Source organism: Rhipicephalus microplus, chromosome 3 (genome assembly GCF_043290135.1).
Source record: "Rhipicephalus microplus isolate Deutch F79 chromosome 3, USDA_Rmic, whole genome shotgun sequence".
NCBI classification, from domain to species: domain Eukaryota; kingdom Metazoa; phylum Arthropoda; class Arachnida; order Ixodida; family Ixodidae; genus Rhipicephalus; species Rhipicephalus microplus.
In genome coordinates this window covers 7,959,026-7,986,334 of record NC_134702.1, presented here as the reverse complement: position 1 = coordinate 7,986,334, position 27,309 = coordinate 7,959,026, and the positions used below count along the sequence as shown (strand labels likewise).

The 27,309-nt window shown below is 43.5% G+C and overlaps 2 protein-coding genes across 2 annotated transcripts in view; one reads left to right on the top strand and one right to left on the bottom strand.

The window, feature by feature from the left end:
• Positions 1-3,319: 3,319 nt before the first annotated feature.
• The window catches only part of LOC119183274 (nonsense-mediated mRNA decay factor SMG5), a 114,183-nt gene continuing 90,193 nt past the window's right edge, over positions 3,320-27,309 (bottom strand). The window contains exons 16-21 of the mRNA XM_037433641.2: positions 24,883-25,023; positions 6,526-6,775; positions 5,777-5,867; positions 4,970-5,050; positions 3,904-4,067; positions 3,320-3,473 (exon numbers count right to left, since the gene is read on the bottom strand). Coding sequence (XP_037289538.2) covers positions 3,397-3,473; positions 3,904-4,067; positions 4,970-5,050; positions 5,777-5,867; positions 6,526-6,775; positions 24,883-25,023 — 804 coding nt within the window. The 3' untranslated portion in view covers positions 3,320-3,396. The remainder of the gene's footprint in view (positions 3,474-3,903; positions 4,068-4,969; positions 5,051-5,776; positions 5,868-6,525; positions 6,776-24,882; positions 25,024-27,309) is intronic.
• LOC119183287 (vacuolar ATPase assembly protein VMA22) lies at positions 19,243-20,176 on the top strand. Its single transcript, XM_037433644.2, has one exon. The coding sequence runs from the start codon at positions 19,343-19,345 to the stop codon at positions 19,958-19,960; it is 618 nt and encodes a 205-aa protein (XP_037289541.2). The 5' UTR covers positions 19,243-19,342; the 3' UTR covers positions 19,961-20,176.

Here is a 27,309-nt window from a genome sequence, read left to right as displayed (position 1 = left end):
AACCATAACGCACCCCTTTTGCGAGTCTATGTCAAAGTTTTTCTGAGGAAGCTCTGAGTGGTAAATGGCCCTGAGTGGTAAATGGCCCTGAGTGGTAAACTTGACATACACTAACGTTCAGGAAATTTTGTTAGGCCAACTCCGCCAAAATTCAAAATATACTTCGAAATCTGTGACGTCACCCGCGGAGATTTTGACACGAAACAATCATGAAACTTCGACATTGCTTTTCTCCTCCATTAACAAACCCACGATAGTGAAATTAAGAAGTGCATTCATCTATTGAAAGCAATCATTTCACTTCAGCGTCTTTTTCAGTTCCGTGCTGGTGGTAAAACCATTTATTAGAAACAAGGAAGGTATGGAGGCATAAGAGAGAGGCACCCACAACTAGTAGGTGGGGATCCCTATTTCTGTTGGCTGCTGCCTGGGCTTGTCAAACCAAGTGTATCGTACACGTGGCGCAAGATATGTGCATGAACTGTGTAGAGATGTCCCTGATACGCACCCATTCAATGGTATCCGGTGGAAACCAGCATTAGCATCGAACCGGGTGAACACTTTTGTGCCGGCTAGTTCCGCTTCTATGTCCTTTCGCGTTGGCATTTGATAGTGCTCCCTTTTTATGTATTGGTTAATCTTCCTCGGATCCATGCTTCTTGAGGCTACCGTTCGGAATTTCTTCAGCTCCAGAGGTGTTCCAAAAAGCTTTGAATGAAGTGTTTGAGAATCTGCCAGGGGTAAAGGCATACGTTGACGACGTGATAATCTGGGGCTCTTCAATAAAGGAGCATGATCACTGACTCAAGTCTGCCTTGCAAGCAGCATAACGAGCTGGACTAACTTTTAATGCGTGCGTATCAGGTACATCTCTACACAGTTCATGCGCATATCTTGGGCCACGTGCACGATACACTAAGGACTTTTGGGCCTGAAGGTGAGAACAGCCAAGCAGGGTCGCTTCCCACTACTTCCGGGTTGGGTTGGGGATAGGGGGTATAGCAGGGCTGCGGAGTTGTATTGACTCTGTCTTTCGCGACATCTGTCCAAAAACGTAAATGGCTTTCGAGCGAGCGGAGCTGGAACGACTAGTGACACCCTCAAGACTTCAATGATCGCCGAAATTTGTAAGACCGTACGATGACACCATCACTAGATGTCGCCGCTCAGTAGAAAGTGAACCGATCCCAAAGCAACTCCAACATCATGTTGGCACGTACCCAGAAAAAAGACGGCTCCCCCCCCCCCCCCCCCCCTCTTCACCCCACTTCACTCTAAATTGAGCGGCATCGTTAGAACATGTTATCGAGGGATCCAAATGAGCGATTGTACAGCATGTATCTCATTCTGCATGATACTCCGAGAGCTAAAAAAGAGAAGAAAATGCTACCAGAAATCTATCCATTCCCTCGTTAGCTTCATCTGGGCAGTGTTCATTGTGCGTTTCTTTCCTGCCTGAATGCTTGATGTTCTTAATGTTTGCCAATAAGAGCTTTATCTCGCAAAATACACATTTATTTTTTGGTTTCACGGGCATTTATTGGTCAGTTGTGGGCATTATAAAAAATGCTATCAATGTCCCCTCCCCTACCCCAAATCCCGTGTAAGGTGATATGCAGGAAGCTAGAATGGGGGGACTGAATAATCAGTAAATGCAGTTCAATGGGAACATAAAGGTAATTCAACGATTCTCTCTCACACAGCGGCTCACTATGTCTTGCAAAGTCCTTGTTTGTATAACCTAATGCATTGCCAAGTGTGCAGCAGGTGCATTTCATCTTAAAGTGTTACAGAAACTGTACATTACGCTGCTGAACTTTTTAAAAATTTTAAAAATTTGTTACATAAGTCCTGAATCTTTTTATGAAGTTTGTGGAGGCAGGTATGCCCACTAGTTCAAATGAGGCGCAGGACACATGCTGACAACACAAAATATTTTTATTTGAAATAAAAAATACCCCGCTTTGAATGGCACTGATTTCAACACTGTCTTTTGACGGGTATCAAGTATAGCTATGCAACTTTGGCACCCAAACAAACAAACAAACAAGATGCAGCAATAACGACCAGTGTAAAGTCTACTAGACAAGACAAGTAAACAGACTGTCACATTACCTAGAATATTCGCAGATGTTGGACAGCATGAACAGTTCAATAGAGCACTTGGCTAAATTGATCTAAATAACAGTAGAAGGTTTATAGAACTCAAATAATAGTATGATATAAAAAAATTATGCAAGCCTCAGTGGCATCAGGAAATCGTGCTGGTCTGTCTGCATATGCTGAAAAAATAATTTAAAAAGCAGTATTTGTGCTGACGATAGAGTGCCGTTTATGAGCGGACATGTTGCATGCTGAGGTATTAAAGTAGCATAAAAGCATTTACGCAGTCTTTTCAAGTGATGTTTTGAAACTGTTTGCAGGGTTACTAGGCAGCTCATAATACATGTAGGTAATAACAATGTGGTGCTGAATGTAGCTTGCATTTGATAAAGCTAAGTGCCTGCTGGGATTTAATCCAATGAGTAACAAGTCTGCAACACAAACAGACAGACAACTCAAATGGTCAGTCAAACTTAGTGGAGCGCTAAACGATGGGAAAGAAAGATAAACGCACGAGCCCACATGTTGCCGCAATTGTGCAGTCATTTAGTGCTCTGCCAAAAGTTTCAATGGAATACCATAAATTTAAGCCCTTCCAATTTTTAAAATCTTGCTGAATGATGTGCAAGAAGCTACAATACATCTTTTGCTTGTTTTATGAGTAACATTTCTACTACAAACAATTTTTTGTTGAAGCAGTGTTGTTACTTTTTGAATATGAATCATAATGTTCCGTTAACCAGTTTCCTTTAACCAGTTGATGCAAGGCAAAACGGCAGGAAAATGTTTCATCTTAATAATGATAAACAAGAAGGTGAAAACACAAGTACTTATGCAATTGAATGCAGTAAACTTACTTGAGTATGTTGAATGCTAAACCATCAGTCATACCAGTTGACTTGTCTAAACACTTCACTTTGTGCACAAGGTGCACAAATCAGGTTACTAGTACACTGTCAAAAAAAAAAAAAAAGATTTTGTTGAGTGCCCAAGTCGATACAAGTATGCAAAATCAATAACCAGCCCAAACTGTACTGCTGGCTTCTTCGACAAAAGATATATTCAGCCTTCCACCATCTGACAGATGGCTGCGAATTACGCATGTGGAAGAATCGCCAGCATCTCAGCTGATGTGTCACCAAAAGCCACTGCGGCGATCTTGTTGTAATGCAAGACTCAGGATTCCCATACTTGCTGCAAATAAGAGCGGTTCGCCTGCGTGGTCGGTCGACGGGCTTGTTTCTCGCCTCCAAAGGATTTATTGTGAATACTCGGGAATCATTCCTTCATGTCTCAGCCAGGCTGTGTTCTGGGCACACTTGCTGTCAGCCACTTGGTGGTGAATGCTTCCACATCCTCCATGTTAATGCCTGCATTGAGAGGTTTGAAGGATCTCGGCACATGGAGAGAATTTTATGTGTCTACAGTAGAGAAATCAACAACTTGCCCCATGCTTTCAACATGCAACACAGTGTGTGCGGCCTTATAATCAATGCAAGTTTGAGACCAATATGCAAATGCCACCAAGCCTTTCACAGCTGCATAGGCACACTGAGAAATGGTGAATATGAGTACACCACAAAAGTTAGTACCGAAAAAGGCTCTTCAAACATGCATACCTGTCTCGTATTATTATAAAAGTGGTCCTCTACTCTGACACTATACCACGTGCTTCAAGTGAAGAAAGCCAAAAGCAGTGGCAGCAGTGATGTGGCTTCTAGGCTAGGAACATAAAGTGCCGCTAGCTTAACAGCATCAGGGATAGGCTCTTAGTGCAGTACAAGATAGTACAATGCTTGCCTGCAGAGTTGGCGACGGCAGTTGCATTGGGTGGCAGGCCACTCAACATGCCGGGTGGCCCAGAACAGACAAGTAGCGTAACCAGAGGCCGGTCAGCTGGGTGCCCCCCACGAGGGCACTGCTTCTCCAGGTGGTGGCAGCACTCGAGGATCTGGAACAGCTCCCTGAAACAATCATACATCCTTCAGAAAGTTGCCACTGCAAAACATTCTTTGTGCTGAAACCTCTACTTTGCACTCTGTCGTGTGATCGAGTTTCATTCCACTAAGACTGTTAAGAGGACTTAGAACAATGTTACAACGGAGGATTGCCCATTAGTGCTTGTAGTTGAGATTTATGCCATGGGCAAAGCAAGCTTTGGGACAAGCTGTGGATAGGACAACAGCCCATACATACACCAGCTCAGTTGATCTTAGTATGACTATGGACTTTCTAAGTGTGCTGGACTACTACGGCTGTTGGGTGTCAGGTAAGTTCTTAGAAACACTGCTGCATAATGCAGAGCTGTATGTTTCTCTCAACCTCCTGCTGATTTCACAACGCAGCAAGTGGAAAAGACCTTAAAAGCGTAACTTTCGAGCTCCTGCTTTGCATTAGGGTGCCAAAGCCACCCAGCCAGAACATGCATAAACAAGTGAACTTTAGATTTATTAAAAATCCTGCAGACATGATGCAGTTGTTGGTGCTGGAGAGATAACGCTTACTTTCCCTAAAACTTGACAGAGCACACACCTTTTGAAAGATACAGTGACACTTTATTAATATGATTCATCATTAGACACAACGAACTGTAGCAAGCTCTCAACAGCACACGTTAAAGATAAACACTGTTTTTAAATTATAGGCTTTTTCACCAACTCTGCTGTTAATAATTTCCCTGCCTTGAACCAGTGCGCAAAAAATGTTTTGTAGCAAGTTGATGTTTGTGATTCTTCACCATCAGAAAATAATGCACCACTCGCAACAATCATAAAGTGTACCATTCTTCACATAACTTGCTACCATCTCTAAAACATTAAAATGATAGCAATGCACAGTTACATAGGAGCTAACGAGTGATACGCACCAGGCTTCTTTCTCTTTGCGTTTTGGGTACTTCATAGGAGACAGAGAGAGGCGCTCATGGCTCTTCTGAGACCGCACATATCTGCACAATGACATTGCAATAATTAGGCGAAGGCACACACAATCTTGTACTTAATAGACAAAATCAACTTTAGGGAGCCACAATAAATTAATACTTGTGCTAAAGAACTCTTTTTACACAGTATAATCAGGACACAATACACATATTAAGATACATTATAAATCTTCTAAAAGTGAACAATCAGTGTCTGGAAACAGTAACGAGTGGTACAGTACCAAAAGAGCAGCTCTAATTACTACTGATGTAAAGGCCGTGTATGCTTGTACCATCAGCATTAAAGAGAAAAGTTGGGAAATATATCACATAAAAGAAAAAAAACGTTGAGCTAGAAAAACAGTAAAAAGATACTGGTGCACTGAAGTTCCCAAAAGGCATTTAAAAATGGATCCGAGTTATTTTTTTAGTTCATTGTTACGTTATTACGCACTGCTTAAAAGAACACTTGGGATGAAGGACCAGATAGACACAAGTGCAACCTTTCGACCGAGTTTATTGAACGTACACCAACTACATGGAATAGCCACCAACTCGCTCAAGCAAGTACTTTTATAAGTTGCATTTTTTTTCAGGTCATACTTGTTAATCTCGATTCTAATTATGCATTACCAATTCATAAAAAATGAAGGCAGGTATAAATGTTTGGTATTTTCTCATGCTAAGATTTTTCAAGAGTCTAGCACTGCTTGCCAGCAGTTTTCCAGAACAGCCGCAGTGACCACTGCATACCTGCTTCCTCTGCGCAGTTCCCCCTCAAGCCAGCGGATGGACTCCCGGGCTCCGACGCTTTCCCGTTTCAGCAGGTCCAGGCATGCGATCACTGAAAGCAGACAAGGAGGACTTCATCAATTTAATTTCGCTAGCAGCAAAGTGCTTATGACACAGAGTCTTTGCTACTGCATGAAATGATGCACGTATCTGATTAATTCCCAATGCCTCCAGCTATATATATAAAGCAGTGTATACAAACAACCCTCCCCAATGGACAGATCAGGAATGTTTACGAAACAAATCAAGCTCAAACACCGCACGCATCAGGGAGATGCCCTATAGGACAGCCACACCAGCAGTCGGACTTTATTCTTCTCTTACATGCATGAAACAACTGAGACAAAGTGCACTGTTGAGCAACAGAGTGCACTTCATGGGTGTTGGCAGGAGTTTGTCATGAGGGGGCGCAAACTTTCCTTTTGTGCCGCTTCGCTCCCACCTAGGGGAAGTTAGAGAGCTGGTGACACTTGGCTGGGGGTAGATGGTGCTGGCGTAGCTTGGGAAGAAAAAAGGCTCAATTTGCCCCCCCCCCCCCCTTGATGCCCACGCACTTTAGGTCTTAAGTCTGATATATGTTTGGCTTATTCTTGTGACATAACCACCATCAATTATATCATTTGCTAATCTAAACCTATAAGGTATAACACACGTGCATGCATGCAACATGTGCACACACACACATACAAAGCGTAAAAAACCAATCTGACCGTGTGAGGGCACGACCAGCACAAAGCGTCGGGAAGCCACAAGGCGCCGCAGGTGAACCAGGCGTGTGCAGAGCACCTGTGTGTGTGGCACCAGGAAGGGTGGTGGTGCGGCCTGCCTGCCTGCCTGGCCCAGCTGCCCCTCCAGGTCCCGCACCTCCTGCTCCAGCCACAGGTGGGCCATGCTACGCATCACCCGCTTGCGCTTCTCGTCACCTCCCCCTCCCTCACCACCACCCACCATGAGGATGTCCTGCGCACACAGTGCACCACTCACATGCTACACATGCATGCACATACAAAAGAAAGAGAATAGTTTGAGGGGTTCAATTCTTTGTAAGACACAGCTATGTTCGCATTTTAATAAGGTCAAAATGCAAAGAACGCTTCTGTGCCTAAATGTTAGTGCAATGTCTATAAACGCCAGGCAGTCTGAAATAAAATTAAGTCCCCTGCTGTGGCGTATTGCATAATAATATTACATTTTCATGCCTGCTATGTTCAAGGATTCTGAATCCAGAAGTTTTTGGCACCAAAATGTAGGGGCTATGCCTCGCCCCTCTCCATTTTTTATTCCTCCAAAATGGGTCTTGAATAGCCTTGTAGCATAAACATTCGCATTGTGCTATTATAATCGCTTGCAAACAACACAGGTGGGGTGTCCAAGCTACTGTGGAATCTCGGTGATGTGTAGAAATCTCAAGCGGGATAGAAAATATTCTGGTCATCAAAACATTGAACAACAACAACAAACTATCAAAACCAGTTTTCAAACCACAATATATGCACAAGATGTTTCTTTCCGTCAAAGTAACTCGTGTACATTTTTCTGGGACACACGCAAACGAAGCAATAAGAGACGGCGCAGCTGGCTGCCACAAAAGTCAAAGCTTCGCTTGAGTCCAACTGAAATGCCCAAAAAGTCCGTTCCACTGAAATCATGATCTCAACTGGTCCTCTCATGTGACTAAAATCACATCATCTTCAAGCAAAACTTTAGGATTTCTCAAACGTAACTTTTGCCGTGCTCTTCAACTGTAAAACTACTCGCATATAAAACATTGGTTAGGCCTACACTCGAATATGCATTACCCATTTGGAATTCTCATCAGATCTATCTCAGCGACGCCATAGAATCCTTTCAAAATCATGCTGTAAGGTATATACATTCATCATTCTCATATGACATCAGTGTTTGATCGTTAAAAGCAGTTTCTAGTTTGGGTGCACTAGTAAATTGCTGTTGCATTGCAAGCTATCATTATATCATAAATATTATAGCAGTTCATTTTTCCAAATGCCTTATATTCTGCCTCCTATGCACATTCCACTGTGCACAGGCCATTCCTTTAATGTTGCTTGACCATTTGTATGTACTGTCACTTGCTCGTCATCATTTTTCCACCGCACAGCCAAAGACTGGAACGGCCTTCCACAGCACATTGCTTCCATCACCACCTCGCCTGCCTTCATTAAAGAAATGACAAGATGTTCTCGTGGACAAACTTTGAAATTTTCGTTCATAAACCCCCCCTTATGTAATACTCCTCTGGGTTCTTAAAGGTTAATAAATAAAATGAAATAAAATGAGATCGATATGGACACTGAAATGCTCCTTGTCTTTATCACCTTTAATATACCATTGCATCAGCCTAGACGTTACTGATAATGATGTTGCAGAGACTGCAGTTTCGCTTGCGGCCATTGCTGCAAACAGCAGTTCCATTTTCAATCCGCATGCGCTGGCTGTGCACGTGCTCTCAAAACTAAGTTACCTATTGCAAGTTATGACTGAACCTGTCACGGTTTTGCCAGCAGCGTTCGCAGAAAGAAGCGTCACTTTGACTGCGTGAGTACTCAATGCACGCGGAATTTCGGAGTACTGTCAGTTTTGCTGTCGCCATACATGATCGTTTCAAGGACCATGGCTTCGTTGGCCGTGCATGTCCTTTAGAAGCTTCCCACTCTTGGCTTGACAATTTGAAACCGAAGTTCGTATCACCTTGTGTGATGCGCCAACGAGTTTGGAACATCTGAATTTTGACCCATTGGACACTGAAATATGGCTGACAAATTTCACAAATTTCTATCACAGATTCTACTACATAAATTTAAACCAATGCCTTCCAATTCATTTAGATTATAATGCATTAGCCTTATAGCTTCATAAAAAGCCTAGATTGTACAGGGTTGGATTTTGGTTAATGCGGCCAGATCACGCAGAGAAATTTCGATTTCTGGGAGATTCTCCAGCCAACTGTACAAACGTAAGAAATACTTGAAATCCAAGAGTCTCCCGGAAAATCCGGGAGACTCCCGTATTAGCTGCCGACATTTGTTATTTGTGTTTGCAAATGCCTTCTAAATTTTATTTGAACGTTTCATCGTTCTATTTCTAATAATTCTGGTCAAATATTAACCACATTTTGTTGCATTATGAGGGTAGATAACGCTCAAGAAAATTGGGCATGGACCTTAAAACTTCACTTTTATGAGTTGAATGCGATAGCATTATTCGGTCTTTAGTGCGTACTTGAACCACTGGGTGCACACTTTTTATTGTAGGATGTTACTCGAGAAGTTTAAATTGCAGATTACTACAATGTAACCCGTAAAGTTGAAAGTGGCTTGTGTTAGCGAAGCTGTCGCATATGACTGCATTCTATGCAATGGTTATCGTGGTTTAAAACATAAGTAACCTTGAGCGTGAAATGTTTTGGAACTTACTATGCACATTCTACATGATATTGAAGGAATATATGCAGTAACGTTTGTGCCTTTTGGAATGGGTGGCCAGCTTTAAACCACCAATTCGTTAAGACATTAAAAATGTTCTGACGCCCCAATGGCATTGCACCACGCTTGTACCACGCTTGTACCATGCCGCGGAAACTCGGCACTACTTTCGGTTTTAAGGAACATGCACGCTCGTAGTGGTTGCCGTGCATCCTATGAACCGGTTCAAGAGAGTGAGGCTGATGTGAATGTTTGCATTTATTGGCTTTCACAAGTTTTTACAAATAAAAAAATTTGATACCCCTGTAAAGAACTTCTTTCTGTTTATATGTGTTTTCTTATTCCTTAATTTATTTGTTTTAAATCAGGTGAAGCGTGGGAAGTGATTGACTTGAATTCGTAGCGCATGCCTCCTCTCTTTCTTGCCCCTCGCTCTGCGATATTAAAAGTTAAATCGCGCTCAATTGTCTCGCTTGGTTGTCGTGCATGCCAACTACGGGAAAGATAAGAACAGCAAGTGGCAGCGGGCAGAGAATGGAAGCTGCAGTCAGCTACGCCCAACAAGTGAACCACGCATTTGTCGAAGATGGCTTAAAATCGGCCAACATGTTTACCGCGACTCTGCGGTGTGCTAACCCGGTGATTTCTGATTCCGCGAAGGTTTCTCACCGTTTCCTAAAGGCAACGGGTCAGCACAAGAACTTGGACCCATTATTTGAGCAGGCATTGATTTTGCATGAGTACATGAGTAAACCCAGTTCTCTGCAAGTCTGACTGGACTGAAACGAGTGCAGTATCACTTGTTTAATTGGTGAAAACGGCAGCCAAGCTCCTGCCGGGAAAATGTGTTTATTGAAAGGCTTAAATTCGAGTTGGCTTGGCTACACAGATATAGTTTTTTTTACTTTTGGCGTGTAGTTCAAATGATGTCAAGTAATTATAGGCTGCTTCTTGCTCACAAAATTATTGTAGCCACTCTGATAATTTGTGAGTCTTTACTTCTAATACTGTCACTCAAATACACGTGATGAACTAAATGCTTTATATATTATTAAAGAGAATGTCGGTGGAGCCAACGTTTTGACAAGTTAACTTTTCTTTGTCACGGCAACGCCATACACCTGACGAGGACAAGTCAACGTGCCGAAACACTGTTTCCAGCGACATTCTTTCTCAAAAAACTACTGATCGCTTCAAGCTTCTCCATGGCTCCGAACTTCAGTCTCGTTTGGTACCAAAGTTTTCTAGGAAAACTTTGTATGCCGTCATAACAAACGTGATTGAGTCAAATATGACGTGTCCTACTTTTGATTGTTGATAATTTTTGCATTGGTTATGATACTCTGGGTTTAATGTTTGCTCATTATGTTCATATGTCAGTTGTAAGTTAAAGCTGATTTTATAGATTGACACTTTTGCATTACGTGAATGTGTTTACTTTATACGAGCGAGACATGTAATAAAGAAAAGTTAATTTTATTTGTGCCAATTGAGTTTCATCTTATACTGAGACATCAGTCAGCTTAACTTTCGCCTCTTCAGAACACACAAACATAATTTGGAAAAAAAGACTGACAAAATTTTACGAAGGCCTGCATCGCCCAAGCGGCCAGCGGACCTGAAAAAAGGCATGAGCGCATTCCGCTTGCATGCGAAGTGAGAAAAGAGGGCTTCCGCGGCAACGCTCCTCCTCTTCATTTTCACCCTTTTTCTCTATTTTGGGACGTCACAAGTGACGTCATGAAAGAAATTTTTTGTTAGTGATGTATTTCCAAGGAGGTTAAAGCAATACTTGCTGGAGTGGAGAAGGCGGCCCTCAAGTGAAGCCGCACGCCGCCATCTTGCCATAGGCAGAGAGAGCGCCTTCCGCAACTCAAGCGGTTGTGGCTGCACAGATGTTCCAGATGTTCGCCGGTGCTGTACAGTGTCCGAACGTTGTAATGGATATAATGTGCCTTTCTTAAGGCTACATAGTTCAAGCGAAAAGGTTTTCTGAGATAATGTTTTAGCTGTGAGTATCCTATTTCGAACTTGATGAAAACTGTATGCCGAAACACATGAATGTTGATAGCTCTCAACCTGTATTCACATATCTCACGGTCATTCTTTTTTTTTTCCTCATGGGCTTCTTAAGGACCAAAATGTTCGAAGCACTTCGGGGTGTGCTGTTAAACACTTGTGTCATTAGATGATGGGATGACTGGTACTGAAAATACAGCGATCACATATATGTTTGAGGCACTCTTGTCGCATTGTTAAACCGGACTGGACTGTGACCCGCAAGTTGACCGACTGGGCAAGATGGGTTTCTAAAACACCTGCAATGTGCACTGTATGCATCCTTGCGCTTGTTGATACCACTACAGTGGCAATCAAGTGGGAAAATAACACACCATTAACTATTCGTTGAAATCAAATGAGCGTCTCCGTCATTTCGTTTTTGATTACTGGCAGCGGCGTAGCCAGAATAGCTCACAGTGCACGACACGAACGAAGTGAGTGCGCCACGAACTATTATAGATCTTCACCAACTAGTCCGGTCATAAACCTTGCGCAGCCTTTCTTTTTTTAACGAGGGGGGGGGGGGGGGCATTTTGTTGCTTTCGGGAGGGGCATCCCCTTGAAACCACAATTTTTCACTCTCTATGCCATGGCGAAAAGCCTTTCGGGGGACAAATAGAGGGTGGGAGGGGGGGGCACAGGCCTAGCGTGCTGATCCCTGGCCACGCCACTGCTTCTTAGTTGTGTTAATTAGAAGCTTATCTCGCTACCACGAGGGTAGTTAACATTGTTTGGGCAACACATAGGAACCTGTCTTTTTTTTTTTACATTCAAGCCTTTTATTTTGTTATTTGAAGTGCAGCGAGCAAAAACCAGTGTCTGAAACAAAGTCTGAACTGTGCAATATTTGTGGTGCAACTGCAAAAAAAAAAAAAAAAAAGCGCGATCATAACCGAGGGATACTCGTGTTGTTATTTGTATTCAACTTAAAGATGTGAGAGTTGCATCGAGTACATGGCAGGTCTTACAAAAACAAAAATGATTTGTGTTTCCTAAGGAAAGTTAAAACAGCTCCAGAAGGAAATTCCACCACAGAAAAATTGCAGTGAACCAAGAGAGCGAGGCTTTCTCTTCAAGCTAAAATAAAAGAGATCAAGAATCAAAAGCCCATTTCTGAGAGTAGGGGAGAGGGTGGGCTCACTGCAGCTTTCCCTCATACATACATTTTTTTTTTCAATGAGCATATCCATTTGTACATGAGAAGCTTGGGACACCCACTTTTATATTCCACGCAAAGAAAGTGGCCGAAATCTACTTATGCATAAGGTTCTGTCGCATGAAGAAGAAAATAAACAAGAAAATGAATGCCGAGAAAGTGAGGTCAGTTCGCACGAGTATGCTTCTTTTTAAAAACCAGGGTTACATACCCTTCGGTGTGCATTCTTGCACGCAAAATACGTAAAGAAACAGAGTAAGGTCAACTGTATTCTTGTTTGCCATTTGACTTCATTTTTTTTTGACAATTTACCTTTTAATACCCTCCTTAACCGTTAAAAATCACAGCAAAAATAAGCGGCGGACGCTCTTTGGCTACCGTGTCTTGCCTATGCTAAGATGGCCGCCACGGCTTCACTGCACCCTATTTTCTTCTAGGATGCCTGGCAACCACCAGTGCTAAAAGCGGCGCTGCCGCTGCGTATAGCATGTGAGAGCGAATACATAAGAGGTATAGAGAGTTGTCGCCCCCTGGTAAAGCATGAAAATTATTTTCACTGCATTTCCAAACAGAGGATGATTTTTTCCCCCCCACTATTTCCAAGCAGACGCGTGGCTGTCATTCTGCTTCTGGACGCCGGTCGGTGCAGACGCAGGATGGAAAGCTCGCCCCGAGCTGCGACAGTCGCCGATGCCGGCCGTGGTATATCGTCTCCCCTCGTTCCAAAGGACTACAGGATTATTCTGCATTCGTTGCCATCAGGTGAAGTGATGCGTCGAGTAGTAGCTCTACACTGCAATGCCAGCGGCCGACCGTATCGCATCGACGACTTCAGGAAACCTCTCAAAGACTTAGGCATCATAAAGCAAGTAAGTGGCATCGGGGCATATCAGATGTCGCACGTGTGGTTATTGAACATGAAGACCGAGCAAGCAAAGAAAGCGCTGACAGACGCAGGCGTTCTCAAAGTTAAAGACCGGGTGTGTTTCGCCATTGACCCGATGCAGCAAGAGGTTAACATGAAATTGCACTGGCTAGCGTTCAATGTTACAAAAGACGCTATTCGACATGCCTTCTATGAATACGGCGATGTCAATGAGGCGACCGATGACCGATGAAGAGTCGAGGATTTTGAAGGAGTTGAATCGACAACTCATGTAACACGCATGCAACTAGGAGACGGAGTTTCTGTAGATTGACTGCCGCATCAAATGCGTATTGGCAGCAGTATGGCACTGGTTAAAGTGCCAGGAAGACCTCCTTTGTGCTTGCGGTGCCGAAGCCCGGGGCACATGCGACACGATTGCAAAGTCCCAAGGTGCAACGAATGCCACTCCTTCGGTCATGAGCAAGACGAGTGCAACCGTTCGTACACACGAGCTGCAGGGCGACAACCAGAGACTCAACAGAGTGAACTTCTCATGGATGAAGAGGAATCTGAACAAGCATCTTTGCCTGCAACACCACAGAAGCAAACAACATCAGACGACGTGCCGGTGCAGAACAAAAGCAAGCAAGTTTCTTCAGCCCTAGACACGAACGGGGAGCGGAGGATGGGAAATCCAGCGGCCACTGACTGTACCCTAACGACGAGCAAACAGAGGCGTCCTGCGCCTGCGATGCACGCCGCGTCGCAGCTGCGAACAATGAGCTTCATCGATTTACCAAGTCCCGGATCACTCCCGGACGGCCCGCGGACGCCTCGGCTCACACGTGGCTACGTCACATGCACGTGATCTAAAAGTCCCGAGCCAGCCCGAGCGGCCTCGGCCCATCTACACGCTTGATGCTGACTGCATCCGCTGTGGCGTCTGCTATGCCTGGCTATGCCGTCTGCTCCCTCCATAGCTGAAACACAGGCCACAACACTGACTCATTTGCAACCTAAACAGCAGTTGGGTAATGAATTATACCTATTTCTGTTGTGATGCAACTTAATGTAAGTGAACTACTCGAGCGCGTGCGCATCGTAGACCGGCGCGGTCGTTCCACCGCTGTTTCTCCTAGCGAGCATAACGTATGTTTGCCCGACCTTCGGAAATACGCACATGTTCGACGTGGCTCAGAACACCGATGACAGAACTGGGTGTGCTAACAATGCGAAATCCAGAACATGCGAGAAGCGGACAGAAAAGCAAAGAAAGAGTAGCGCATCGAAAATTTCTCGCGTCTAACTTAGGATGGCCGCACAGCATGCACACCGCGCTGTCGTCTGCCAGCTGCCCGAAAGAAATTGTTCGGGCAGTCCCGGGCCGCCCGCAGGCCGCGAAGCACGCGAAAAACGAACATGCGTCCGAGTGATCCCGGACCAGTGGGCGGAGCTTCCAGTTGGTCCCCGAGAAAAACGAATGCGGCGCCGGCGTCCGGGACGTGTAAATCGATGACGCTCAATGCGTCCTGAAATGCCGGTGTCCCAGGCCAACGCCACTTCGACTCCTCTAAACTCGGCTTCACAGTATTCTTTAGCGAACGAAACACACGAAAATGAAGATTTGATTGGTGACCTGGATACCTCAAGGATAGAATTAGAATTGGTGTCTGCAAAACGCTGTAGCGACTTGGATGACGCCGCTCAAGTAGACAAAACACAAGTGAAGTCAGAAGTGCAGTGGAAGGTGGTCAGTGAAGGCAAGAAACGAAACGATGCCCGACAACGGTCGTCGTCGCTCAAACGCGACGATGGCCGCTCAAACTAAAGGTGAACAACATGGTTCCACCCTGGACGACGAGAGCCCAATAAGTGAACGTGCAGGGCTCTCAGCCTGGACCTGCTCACCGATCACGTCGCTGCGCGGGTTCGTGAAAGCAGCGACGCTCGACGCACGAGGACTGGCTTCCAGAAAGCAACAGACTCAGCTCTACGGACTAGCCATAGACCAAGACCTGGACATTATTGCAGTTCAGGAAACCAAAGTGGAGAGCGTGGACGCCACCGAGAGCCTACTGCAACGTTTCACCGGACGCTACACCGCCAGCGTCAGTCATGCAGTTGGTAGGTCGGCAGGGTGTGTGATCTTTGTGCGAGATAGTTTAGGTGCCACTGTTCAATATGTCACGTCCGATCCATGTGGAAGGTTTGTTGTTAGTGATTTGGCCTTCTTTTCTCTTAATTGGCAAGTGATTTGTTTATATGTACCTCTTAAAGTTGATGAACGTGTACAACATTAGAAGAAATTTGTGCTTATTGTGAATGCGATTACATAGTAATCCTAATGGGAGATTTTAATTGTGTGATCAGTGCAGATGATAAAAGAAGTACATCCAATTTCAACGACTCGAGCACGGTTGCATTAAGTAATCTAATTTCTGACTTAGACCTTGAGGATGTTGTAGAGTGTATTGGTAAAGGACCAACCCTGTATACGCATTTCTAAGGCTCCAGTCATGCGCGCCTAGATAGGGCCTAAATGTCACTGGAATTAGTTCCGATTGTCACTGAGTACAACGTCCTCCCGATTTCATTTAGTGATCACTGCTTAGTATCATTTGTAATAGGTAAAAAAAAATAGACGTAGACCAGTATTTAACTGGGACACGTGGAAGCTAAATTCTAATCTCTTGGAAGATGAAATATTTATGGACAGTGTTCGAGAGGCGTTGGTAGACAGTGGAGACCAAAAATATGGAGTGAAATGGGAACAATTTAAACAGAATATAAAATTGAAAGCTATAGAATGTTCATGTGTAATAGAACACGGAAAAAGTGAAGAATGAAGAACCCTACGTTTAAATCTGAAAGAACTGCTAGCAGAGGAAAGCAAAACTCCAGGCTTATTCATAAATGATATAAGGTCAGTAAAGCCCAAATTGGAACAAATTGATGAGGAGAAGTATCGTGGCGCGCAAGTAAGGGCAAGGGCATAGAAAATGACTGTAGGATAGAAACCAACAAAAAGAATGCTCGGTCTTGAAAAAACGAAATGCTCAGCGAAATGCTATACATCAGATTGAATACATGGGTAACATTACAAGTGAACAGAAATATATAGAGGGATGCTTTCAATGAGTACTACACCACTTTATTTGATAAATGTAAAGTAAATATAGGTGAATTCAAGAATGAATTTTTAAAATTAATGCCAAAGGTTGAAGACTGCAGGAAAGACAGCTTAGAATGTCCTATTTCTGAACCGGAAGTGGCAAAAGCAATCATTGCCCTCCATTTGGGAAAGTCCCCAGGACCTGACGGGTTAACAGCCGCATTTTATAATGAATTCAAACACGAACTAGCACCGATCCTAGCAGCGGTTTTTAACGAAGCTTTAAACATAAAGATTCTGCCAGCTTCTTTTCTCTCGCCCCGCAACGGTGGTCTAGTGGCTAAGGTACTCGGCTACTGACCCGCAGGTTGCGGGATGAAATCCCGGGTGCATTACCAATGGAGGCGAAAATGTTGTAGGCCCGTGCACGTTAAAGAACCCCAGGTGGTCGAAATTTCCAGAGCCCTCCTTTACGGGGTCTCTCATAGTCATATGGTGGTTTTGTACGTTGAACCCCACTTATCAATAAATCAATCAACCTTTATTTTCTGCTATCTCATACTATATTAATTCCAAAAACTGAAGACTCAGTTAAATTAGGTGAAGTGAAACCGTACAGGCCAATCAATCTATCAAATATCGACTACAAGATTTTGATGAAAGTGTTAGCAAGGAGACTGCAGACAGTTATTAATAACATTGTAGGCAACCACCAGACATGCGGAATTAAAGGGCGCACTATATTCACAAACATTCACAAGGCACGAAGTGTATTGGAGTGCTGCAATGCCGCAAACGATAACATCGCGATGATCCAGATAGATTTAGAAAAAGCATTTGACCGAGTACCTTACAAAATTCTTTTTCTTTTGTTAGACTATGTCAATGTAGGCAAAGTAATTCGAGATACAGTTCGAATGGCATATACTGGACGTAAAACTCGGCTAATCATCAACAAAGTTCTTGGGAAACGAATTAATGTCAGACGCTCTGTACGACAAGGCTGTCCTTTCTTCCCTTCTATTTTCAATTTATATAGCCATTTTGCCAAAATGTCATGAAAAGCAGTAACATAGTAGGGTACGAACTACAAGAAGCTGAAGTATGGGTACTGGCATATGCAGATGATATAACTGTGTTTTGTAAAGATTATGATAGTATCGCTGAAACCATAAAAATTGTGAACTTTTATTGTAATGCAAGTGATAGTTTGGTAAACTGGAGCAAGTGCGTGGGTTACTGGAACGGCGAATGTTCTGCGACTCCACAACTTGTGGCTGGTATTTCATGGACTATTACTCCGGTACGATACCTAGGTGTGCCATTACAATATATTTTGACAGTGAACCGCACTGGCGGCGTCAGGCCGTGAAGCTACAATCAAAAGGTGAACAACTCAATGGTTTCCAGCTATCAATTTTTGCCAGAGTGACCTTTTGTAACATATATTTAGTCAGTAAGCTCTGATATGTCCTTCAAGTATTGCATTGTTCACGTGTGAATGTACAGAAGCTTCATCGAATATTTGCCGTTTTCTTGTGGGGTTCATCTTGGGAGCGAACAAGTAGAACTAACTTATTCAGACGGGTTCGCTCTGGTGGACTTGGTCTGTGTCATTTGTACCTTCGTCAGTTAAGTTAATCGATTCATGTTTTTCCGAAATAATCGAGACCCATTCATACGTACTGTTATACAGCTTAGGCTTGGAAGACGGTTGCCAGAATTTGTGGTAGCATCTGGTCACATGAAAGCAAGCATTAGAGGTTTCCTAGAGAAGTTGCTGATTCATGTCTCTTTCTAAAAACACACTTCTCATTGGAATACCTCAGTACGGTTTCGCGTAAAAAGCTATACAAAAATCTAGTAGAAACAGTTCTTCATGTTTCCCTATATAGAACGTTATACCGTGTAGGCCAAAGCCAGAATGTCTTAAGCCGTGTAAAAAAAATGGAGGTATCACCTGGAGCGAAATTCTTTTTCTTTAAATTGCACACTGGGACCTTGCCCGTGAGAACATGGATGCAAGAAAAAGGCTTATTCGTTCCTTGGGGTCTTGATTGCCTCTTCTGCAAAAAGCTGGAAACAATCGAACATGTTTTCCTGGACTGCTGGGATGCAGTCTTTTTCTGGGATGTTCTTCAAAGGACTTTGAAAAAGGATCTGCCTCTTGATGCCTACGGCATTGAATTTCTACCAGTATCAAATGAAGAAGGAATACCTTTCGACCTAGTTAAGTTACTGGGCTTGTACGGTATATGGCAATCTAGAATGGCGGTGCGCCATGCTGATGTTAATGCACGTCCGGTTCGGCAATACTTTTTTGAATCTGTCTGTTCATTCGAGGAATCACAAAAGGTTCAACAAGAAGTGCCCGAATGGCTTCATCAAGTAGAAATCCTTCTACAGATGAAGGAATTTAAGTCTGTTAAGTTCGACGCTTTTTACCTCTTTTATTTTGTTCATGTTTGTCCTTTGTTTGATGTACATTTGTTTGTGAATGTTGTATGTACACAGGTAATAAAGAAAAAAAAAAGACACGTGGATGTGCAGTAAAATGCCTGCTAGCACGCAAACGGCCCGAGTTCGATCCTCCCGCGGACCGGGAAATTTTTATTGTTGATTTTATTTGCATCTTTCTCGATTTTTCGGTTACGGTCACGATGACTTTTCGCTCACAACTACCGACGCCGAAATTTATGCGAAACGATGTCTTTAACGCCATGGCGTCAGTACACCGTCAACACGAAAAGCCACGATAATCAAGGCCGCCGGCGACATAGAGCTGGCGACACGCCTACAACCACGCGAACGGCGCGACCACCCCGTCACCTGTCGATCAGCGCACGAACCGCGAAGTCACGTGGCCTACGCCACCTACGCGACTAAAATGGCGGAAACGCCACCCGCGCCTGCTGCAAAGACTGCAACGGGTGAAACTGCTACAGCTGAAGCAGACGAGATGAACGACTACTCAGCGCGCGAGACGTTGCTTGAGAACGCAATTGCCTCCACGGAGAAGATACTACAGCTACGCGAGAGCTTCAACGAGCTAATCGAGAACGGACTGCTGGAGCTGGCGCGCGTTCGCTACTCGACCGGCAACAAATCCGTGTCCGCTTTGCAACTTAACATGGGCGAAGTGGAAGCGTTGCGGACGGTGCAAACAAAATTCGACGCCCCCGACCAACGTTACCCGAGCTTCGAACTGCTACAGCCAGCCAGCACTGCTGGTACAACAAACAAGGAAGGCGAAGTTCGCCAACGCCGACAGGCAGAGGAGCCTTCGGCCGAGGCAGCTCAGTCTCCTTCTCAGCGTCCTGCAAGCCCCAGCGATCCGCTGCGCTGGTTCGGCGTGCTCGTTCCTCAGTCGTTGCGACGCTCGCAAAAGTACTTTGTAGGCGCGCTCGAGGTCGTCGTGGACGTGGCCAACGAGCAGACCCGCCTCGCAGCCGCCTTGGACGCCTACCGGGCCAGCCAGCCGGCAGGGCGCGAGGCTGAACCGTGAGCATGCGAGAACGTCAAGAACGAAGGCTCGCTTGGCATTCGTGATTCGGTTGCAGTGCAGCCGTCTTGCAGCGAGAAAGCATTGTCGCCATGCGCGTGGCAGCGAACGATTTCTTCGTTTTACGGACGCGGTTAACTTATTCTTGTTGAACCTTTTGTACGGAGTGTTGGGGTCTCCAATATGTGCATTAAAATAAAGGGGAAGTTGCAAAAAGAAGGTTTGTTTTGCTTCAAGGGGCGAAATGGTAAATCTTGTTGAGTTAATGTATATTGCAATTTGAAAGATTAAACATTCCAGCCACATTTCTGGATGCTTTAGCTGAGAGTGTTGAAACATAAATCAGCATGTCAGAATAATCTAGAATCAGAATTGTATGCAAGAAAACAACAATGCATGTTCCAAGCTCATTTTAGCAAACATTGTGGTGCATCAAACATTTGCATGCGAGTGCACACATGAATCTTCAACATCTCCAACCTTTTTTTTTTTGTTTAATGGGTTTTGATCATCCATTTTTATTTTCTCACATGCAGTTCTCATTCAATATTTTCAGAACTGCTTCACCCCTGACGTGAGCTCAGCAGACTTCTTTCTTTTCTGTCCCTAAACCTAAAAAAAAAGTAACAAGAGGTTGCCATTTTGACAGTGTGCCTGCTAATAACAAAATGTTATTCAGATTCTGCGAAAGGTCACCACAACAGTCAGTCGGAAAGCCTTTGCAGTGTGGTGAAAGCTGTTTTGAAGAATTTATGTGCCCATTAGATCAATGAATTATTTTCACAAGGTCCCAGTCTCATTACCTTATGGAGAGACCCTGCATACAGAGCTAGCTGTTCAGGAGTACCCAAAATCACGAAATGATCACAAAAGATGCCGTGGTGGAGGGCTTAGCAAATGTTCACGACCTTGTGTTCTTTTAACGTCACACAATACATGGGCCTCTAGTATTCGGTCTCGGTCAAAATGCAACCACAGCAGCCGGGATAAAACCCGTGAGTGACCTAGCAGCCAAGTGCAGTAACCATTGCTCCACCATAGTGGGCTCTGTTGGAGGCAAATATGTCAATCTGATATGCTGAAGTAGCATTCCAAAAAACATTGTGGTGCTTGTTTCATGCAAGAAAAGTACTTTGTTTGAAAGAAAGACATCGTGGTGATTCGCATATCATTAGTTTTATTTGAACCACCTGCCTGCGAGATCATCTGTGTTACATAGCATCTGCAATGCCCACCCTTCTTGACAGCAGATAGCACAGTGGAGCAATGCCCGGGAAAAATGTTCTCGTAGCTAAATGTGTTTCACAGATCATAATGAAACTCATACATTGCATTTTATTCTGTCTCCTAAAGCACTTCGAATTCTCTTTTGTAAAAATCATGAGTAGTTCGAGTACTAGTGATGAATTGTGCAGTGCACATTCTTTGTCGTCTAACTTTCTTCCGGAACGTCAACTTGAAAGACTGGGTGCTGAAATTGATAGATGCACCTTCACTTCATGCATTAACTAGAGGAAAAAAATGTCATTAATTTAATGCATATTTCACAAACTGCAGTGGTGTAAACTAGAAGAGGTGGTGTTTAGTGACATTTCATGCACCTGTAATAGGCCTGCCGACAATGCCAGCCAGACTTTGCTTGTGTCTCACTATGGTTTCCAAAACTATTACGAATAACACTGGTAGTGCACAATGATCCATGCAGGAGTAAAGCCCCTAAATGGTAACCCAGCACATCAGCGGAATGGGGGGAGTGAGAAGAAACACGTGCACCCTGCATGCACTGCTGCACACTGATAATCCTCCAAAAATACAATCGGGTGCTACCAAAATACGTGAAATAACCTGTTTATCATACCAGGTAAAATTTCAATGTTTTCTTCAGTTTCTCTTTAATTTTGTTCAGCAATCCTTTAGCTTCTTCACTTCTAAAGCCCTTCTGTACATAGTGTTGAGATTTTACAGGTTCTAAGCATTGTCCTTTCGCTCTGACATGAAATGTCATTTGCCCTTTAGTATTCCTAAAGGACACTAAGTTTTCCTGCAACCTTTCTCAAACATGGTCATAAATTTCTATCGATTGACAGTTGAGGCACACGTGAGCTAAACATTAAAGTGCAACATTTGATTGGGCTAGATTGTGTCCAATCAACCTTGTTTTAAGTTAGCGCTATGTCTTTCTTTTACTGGCCCTCTCTCTTTTGCATTGTTTTAATTTCAAGTATGGGTCACTCCCCGCCAACTGTCCCAACCATGGCGCTCGCGAAAAATCAGTTCCTATCAAATAGATTGAGAAAATTACATAAATATAAACATTAGTTCTAAAGTATTTTCCCAAAATATATTGAGTGGCAAAAAAAAATTGCATCCGTGACCACCATTTGGAATTGACAAAACGGTGGAAAACCAGGCATGAAAAAAATTCACTATAAATCGACCATGTCGTCCATTCTTTCAATACTTGCTTGTGTTTTTAGAGCAACATGCCTGTATTATAAGGCAGTTGGCCCTGATAGCTTCAAAATTTTTACTCTTTAGACCATACACAAAACTGAGCAAATAGTAGTGTTTGAGAATTTTTTTATAAAATACAACTATCAGTAGAATGCATAAATTACTTCTGTCAAACTCCGTATAAAAGTTACTTTTTACAAATATTTTTGTTTTGCAGGTGCGTGGCACATAGACTTTAAAATAAAATTCTGAACTTTGAAAAAAACGCCACTTTGGTCCAAGTTCAGACGTCTGTAGCACTTAAAGGTGGTCCAAGAAAAAATCTGGAGAAAGCCGCATACGATTGAAAATCATAGTGACTTTGTTCACAAAAAGTTTAATCAAAGTCATTTTTGTTTTAGTGGCGAAAAACATTTTTTAAGTTTAGTTCCACCATTGCATTGCTTTGCTATGGGCGCAATATCAGCCAACTGAATTCACTGCATGAAAAGAGTGGTAGTGCACTTACAACACATGGTTGAAAGTTGTGCTTGTTAGTACTCTATTTTCTATACCACATATCGAGGTGATAATAAATCGGGGTAAAGCATGTGCTCTGCACAACAACGATACAGTGAGTTTTTTTCACCACCAAAAATATTGTTGCATAATGAAGAATGCCACTTTAACAAGATTCACACATTTTGTTCACGTGGCGAAAAATCCATGCATGGCATTAAGTTCATGCATAGTGTGAGCACCAGTGTTGTGGAATGGGTACCTCCACACAAGCATCATGCAAGCGTTGGTATGTATCACAAATTGAAGAAACGCTTTTTCAAATACGCAAATGAGTTGCCAATGGCGACAGAAGCAAAAACTAAAAACTGAAGGATGGGAGATAGCAGATGGCTGGGGTGCTGCCAAGGAGAAAAAATCATAAGGGGAGAGGAGGGTATGTCGCCGCCATAGTTTTACACGACAGATACCAACCGTTAGCATAAAGCAGTGGTTATGCAAAGATAGAAACAAACTTGGGGCCAACACATTCTATATAAGGACATAATTGTGCTTAAACTAAAGCATTAAATGTGCCGTCCTTGTAATCGGCTCAGCCTTTTGTGAAATACTGCTTTTTGTAAATTCGAGGTTCCGACTTGGCAATGTTTGGAGTTTGAAAAACAGTGCGTAGATGAAAACGTGCTCTATTTTCGGAAAGATACGTAATGTCATTTGGTGGTTAAGAGAGAGAAAGCAACATTATTGAGGTCTGTTACCGATGTAGGGGAGAGTGTCCCTCGTGCCCATCCGGCTATTTCCAGGTGGGTGCGGACAGGCCTAGCCTGTGGGCCCTGTCGTGGGTGTATCGGGTGGCCGGAATTTGGTCTTGAGACTTTGGGCTGTGCAGAATGGCTTCCCATCTGGGCTTGCTGTACGTTGGGCCTACCGACCCGTACTCCAAGTGCTTGTGAGCTATAGTAGCGACCTCCTGACTACATGCGATGCAGGAAACCTAAGGGTGCTTAAGCGGGTAGATTTCAGTCAGGTATGCGAGTGATGAATATGAGTGTGTTTGCGATAATCGTAGTGAGACAGCCTGAGCTCTATTGAGTTCGGGTGAGGAGGCGGAAACTCTTTTCTGGACATATTTGGTGACCTCGTTGTATGTGCTTGGAGAATTTTGTGTGCCCCGGCCAAGCCGGTTGTTGAGTTGTCACATGTAAAGTGAACGGCGTGGCAAGTTAACGCGCACGCCGCTTCACGGGCCAATTGATTGGGGTTGGGGGCAATTTCCCTGGATCGAACCAACGTGCATGGGCAACCAGTAAATGGTGCATGTATGAAACAAGCTTTTCTCACGAAGAATGCGGGCTGCTTGCTTAGCAATGCGAGCTCTTTGAAAGGAGCTTGATTCCGTTCCTATTTCATTCTTCCCAGCGTTGTCCCGACTCCATTTCAGGGCCGCAATAATGTGGAGTCATTCCAATTCTGGAGTAATGACTCAGCAACACCGTTGAGCACTATGCATTAGTCGAAATGCGATGCGACTGAACTAAAAGGAATATGTGTGTGGCTTCTGTCTTTTGTGTATCCAATGCATGTTGCTCAATTGATGGTCAAACTCACGGAATTTGGCACTGTTCGTGCGAATTGTCGTTTACAAGCAGCTTGGTGCATCATGTCAGATTGGCACAAGTGTGTATTCTAATGCTCCAGCTGCAATAATATGGAAAAAATTACTACATTGTTGACAATGTTGGTCCTTGCTAACCGCAAAGTTTTGTTGAAGTCTGAAAGCTCTACCAGCTTCCCTTCAATTAGGTGTGCAAATGATCTTTGAGACTTGCTTTACCGGCTCAATGCGTTGCTACAATATTGTCAAAACTGTTTTCAGCGTCTCTTTAAGCAAAAAGGTGTTCAACTTAACAGTCCTGTTCACCCTTTTGCACACTACAGAAGAGAAGTATGAATGAAAAAGGAAAGCCACTTGCATTGGTTAATGACACTGGTGATGAAGTCCCATTGGTCATTATTGGCAACTTGGGCTGGAACTGGCCATGGCTGTATAGCAACCCAGATCCTGGTCTCTCATATAGCCACTGCCCAAAGCGCACCAGGTACAGAAGGCGTAGCTGCGCATAGGGGCATGACACACCATAAAAGGCTCACAAAATGAGCGCTGCTTATTTTAATCCACTATTACATGCTGCACAATGGCAGTACACACAGAATTCACATTTAGCTTTCGCTCCAAGAATTTAACTTCTTAAAACAGAGCGCACAAGGGACCGAAATAGCCCCATGGTTTGAGCGCCATTTTATGAACAATGAATAACCAACATGACCGAACCTTCTCCCTTTTAATTTCACTTATCAAGTGGCATTGCATAAACCATACGTAAAAAAAAAGTGCTTTGTATTATGTAGTACTTACATGGCAAACATTTTTTTTCACACCTTATAATCAGCAATAACACTACTCCAGGCATAGCTGAATACAAGTTTGCTGCCCTGCATTCAGTCACAAGAAAGTCAGTTTCACTAGCGGCAGCCTAGCTAGGTTGTTACTCTTGTTAGGAATTGTGCGTTGATAATATCCTTCACTATACTATTTGTGAAGGTTATTGCCTTGTCACAGCCAATGAGCACCAACAATTTATAGATGCCCTATTAACAGCGCCCTTGAATGAGATAGGAAAATTCGAAAGCTGTACATTCGGTCCCCGTTAGCAACTGGTCATCTTTTCGCCCACTTTAGATTTTTTTTCCACATTTATATCACAACTGCTACGAACATCTTCAATACTTTTATTGTCAGCTAGCTGTTATTCGTTACCACGGCTATTCAAATCGATCACCTGTGATCAACGTATAGGACCGTCGATTTTGGCATGTTGAATTTGTTTCTCCTACACCCAGCACTTTGTAGTAGTTAGTCCAGCTATTCAACTTTCAGAATCAGTTTGAATTTGCCTGTTTAGGCAACATGATGATTTTCGACAGACTTTTGCGCAAACAAATGCACTTGCCAGGCAAACTTGACAGAAGTGCGTGCCCCTCGTGGTTATGATACAGTATCATCAAGTTCAATAATCTAAAGAACCTTTGCAAGTCAAACATCAATTTAAGCAGTCAGCTTCGCAATCTGACAGTGTTGAACAGAATTGCCACAAGCTTGTGCCAGCTGCTCAACAGAGAGCTGTTGCTAGAAGTCAGGAAAAATTTATTTAACAAAATAATATTCCCGAAGGTACTCCACATGTATGAAGTGTGGAGGTGGCATTCTCAGCCAGTCTCTAGCAGTTTTGGTTCACTTGTATAGTTATATCAGACACAGGGCCGCATTTAGTGTCACTAGTCGCTCCCATGGCGGCGGCGTCACGAGCGCATGGGTGCGCACCTGCCCTGAAAAAAACACGCGCTGATCGTAACAGTCTTGCAACTGCACCTGAATTCAGTGAGTACGAGCGCAAAGTCTTGAGGATGATAGCACCTTCGCTTCAAGTTTTAAGGCGAGGATGTTTTGCGTCAGCCTGAGACATCCGCATCCGTTCATGAGTTTGTTTTGTTTACAACCTCAAGTTGTCTGTTTCGCTGCAAGTGCATAGCTGCTGACCTCTGTGCACAATCTTATAGCCACCCTGGTTACGTGTGAGGTCCACACGTCGCTGGGGTGCAGTGTGCTGGCGCCAGCTGCAGAGCTTCTCACGGCCAGAAGGCCACCGTAGCACATCTTGGCCCTCACTACGGAACAGCGCAAACAGTTTATAATTGCGCACAATACTGTTTTTTTTTCTTTCTTATATGATGTGCAGAAATGCCAAGAAACATGCTTGGATGCATATATTGGAACGCGAACCTGTGCGGATTGAGGTGGCTCGTGGAAGGAGGTGACGCTAGATGAAATAATGAAGCTCATTGAACATCTGATTTATAGAGGAACTGTTCATATCACAGGCATCCATCTATATTGAAATACCTGCAGGCTCTTATCCCAAAAAGTAAGAAATTTCTGAGAAATGAGTATGTGTCACGAAAAACCAAGCAAGGCTTCACCGCATGGCACGAGCAATGAAGCAGCACCTCGTTCTCTATTTTTCTTTGTCTATGTGAACAGAAACATTTCGTATGACACTTAATATTTCTACACTGTTCTTGGGTCATTTATCTATTCTGAATTTTATTCTTTTTGAATATTTTTACATATATAGTGTTTTTATTGCACTGTTTGCCAGCTGGCAACAAAAAATGACACTCTTTTCAAATTTTTATTCATTCCATTATACTTTTGTTGCTCTATAACATATATTTTTTAGAAACAGCATTTCATTGTGCAAATTTTTGTGTGCAGCAATGCATGCTGTAGTGTTTTTCAAACTGGCAAAAACTATCTTCTCAAGACATATGAGAAATAAACA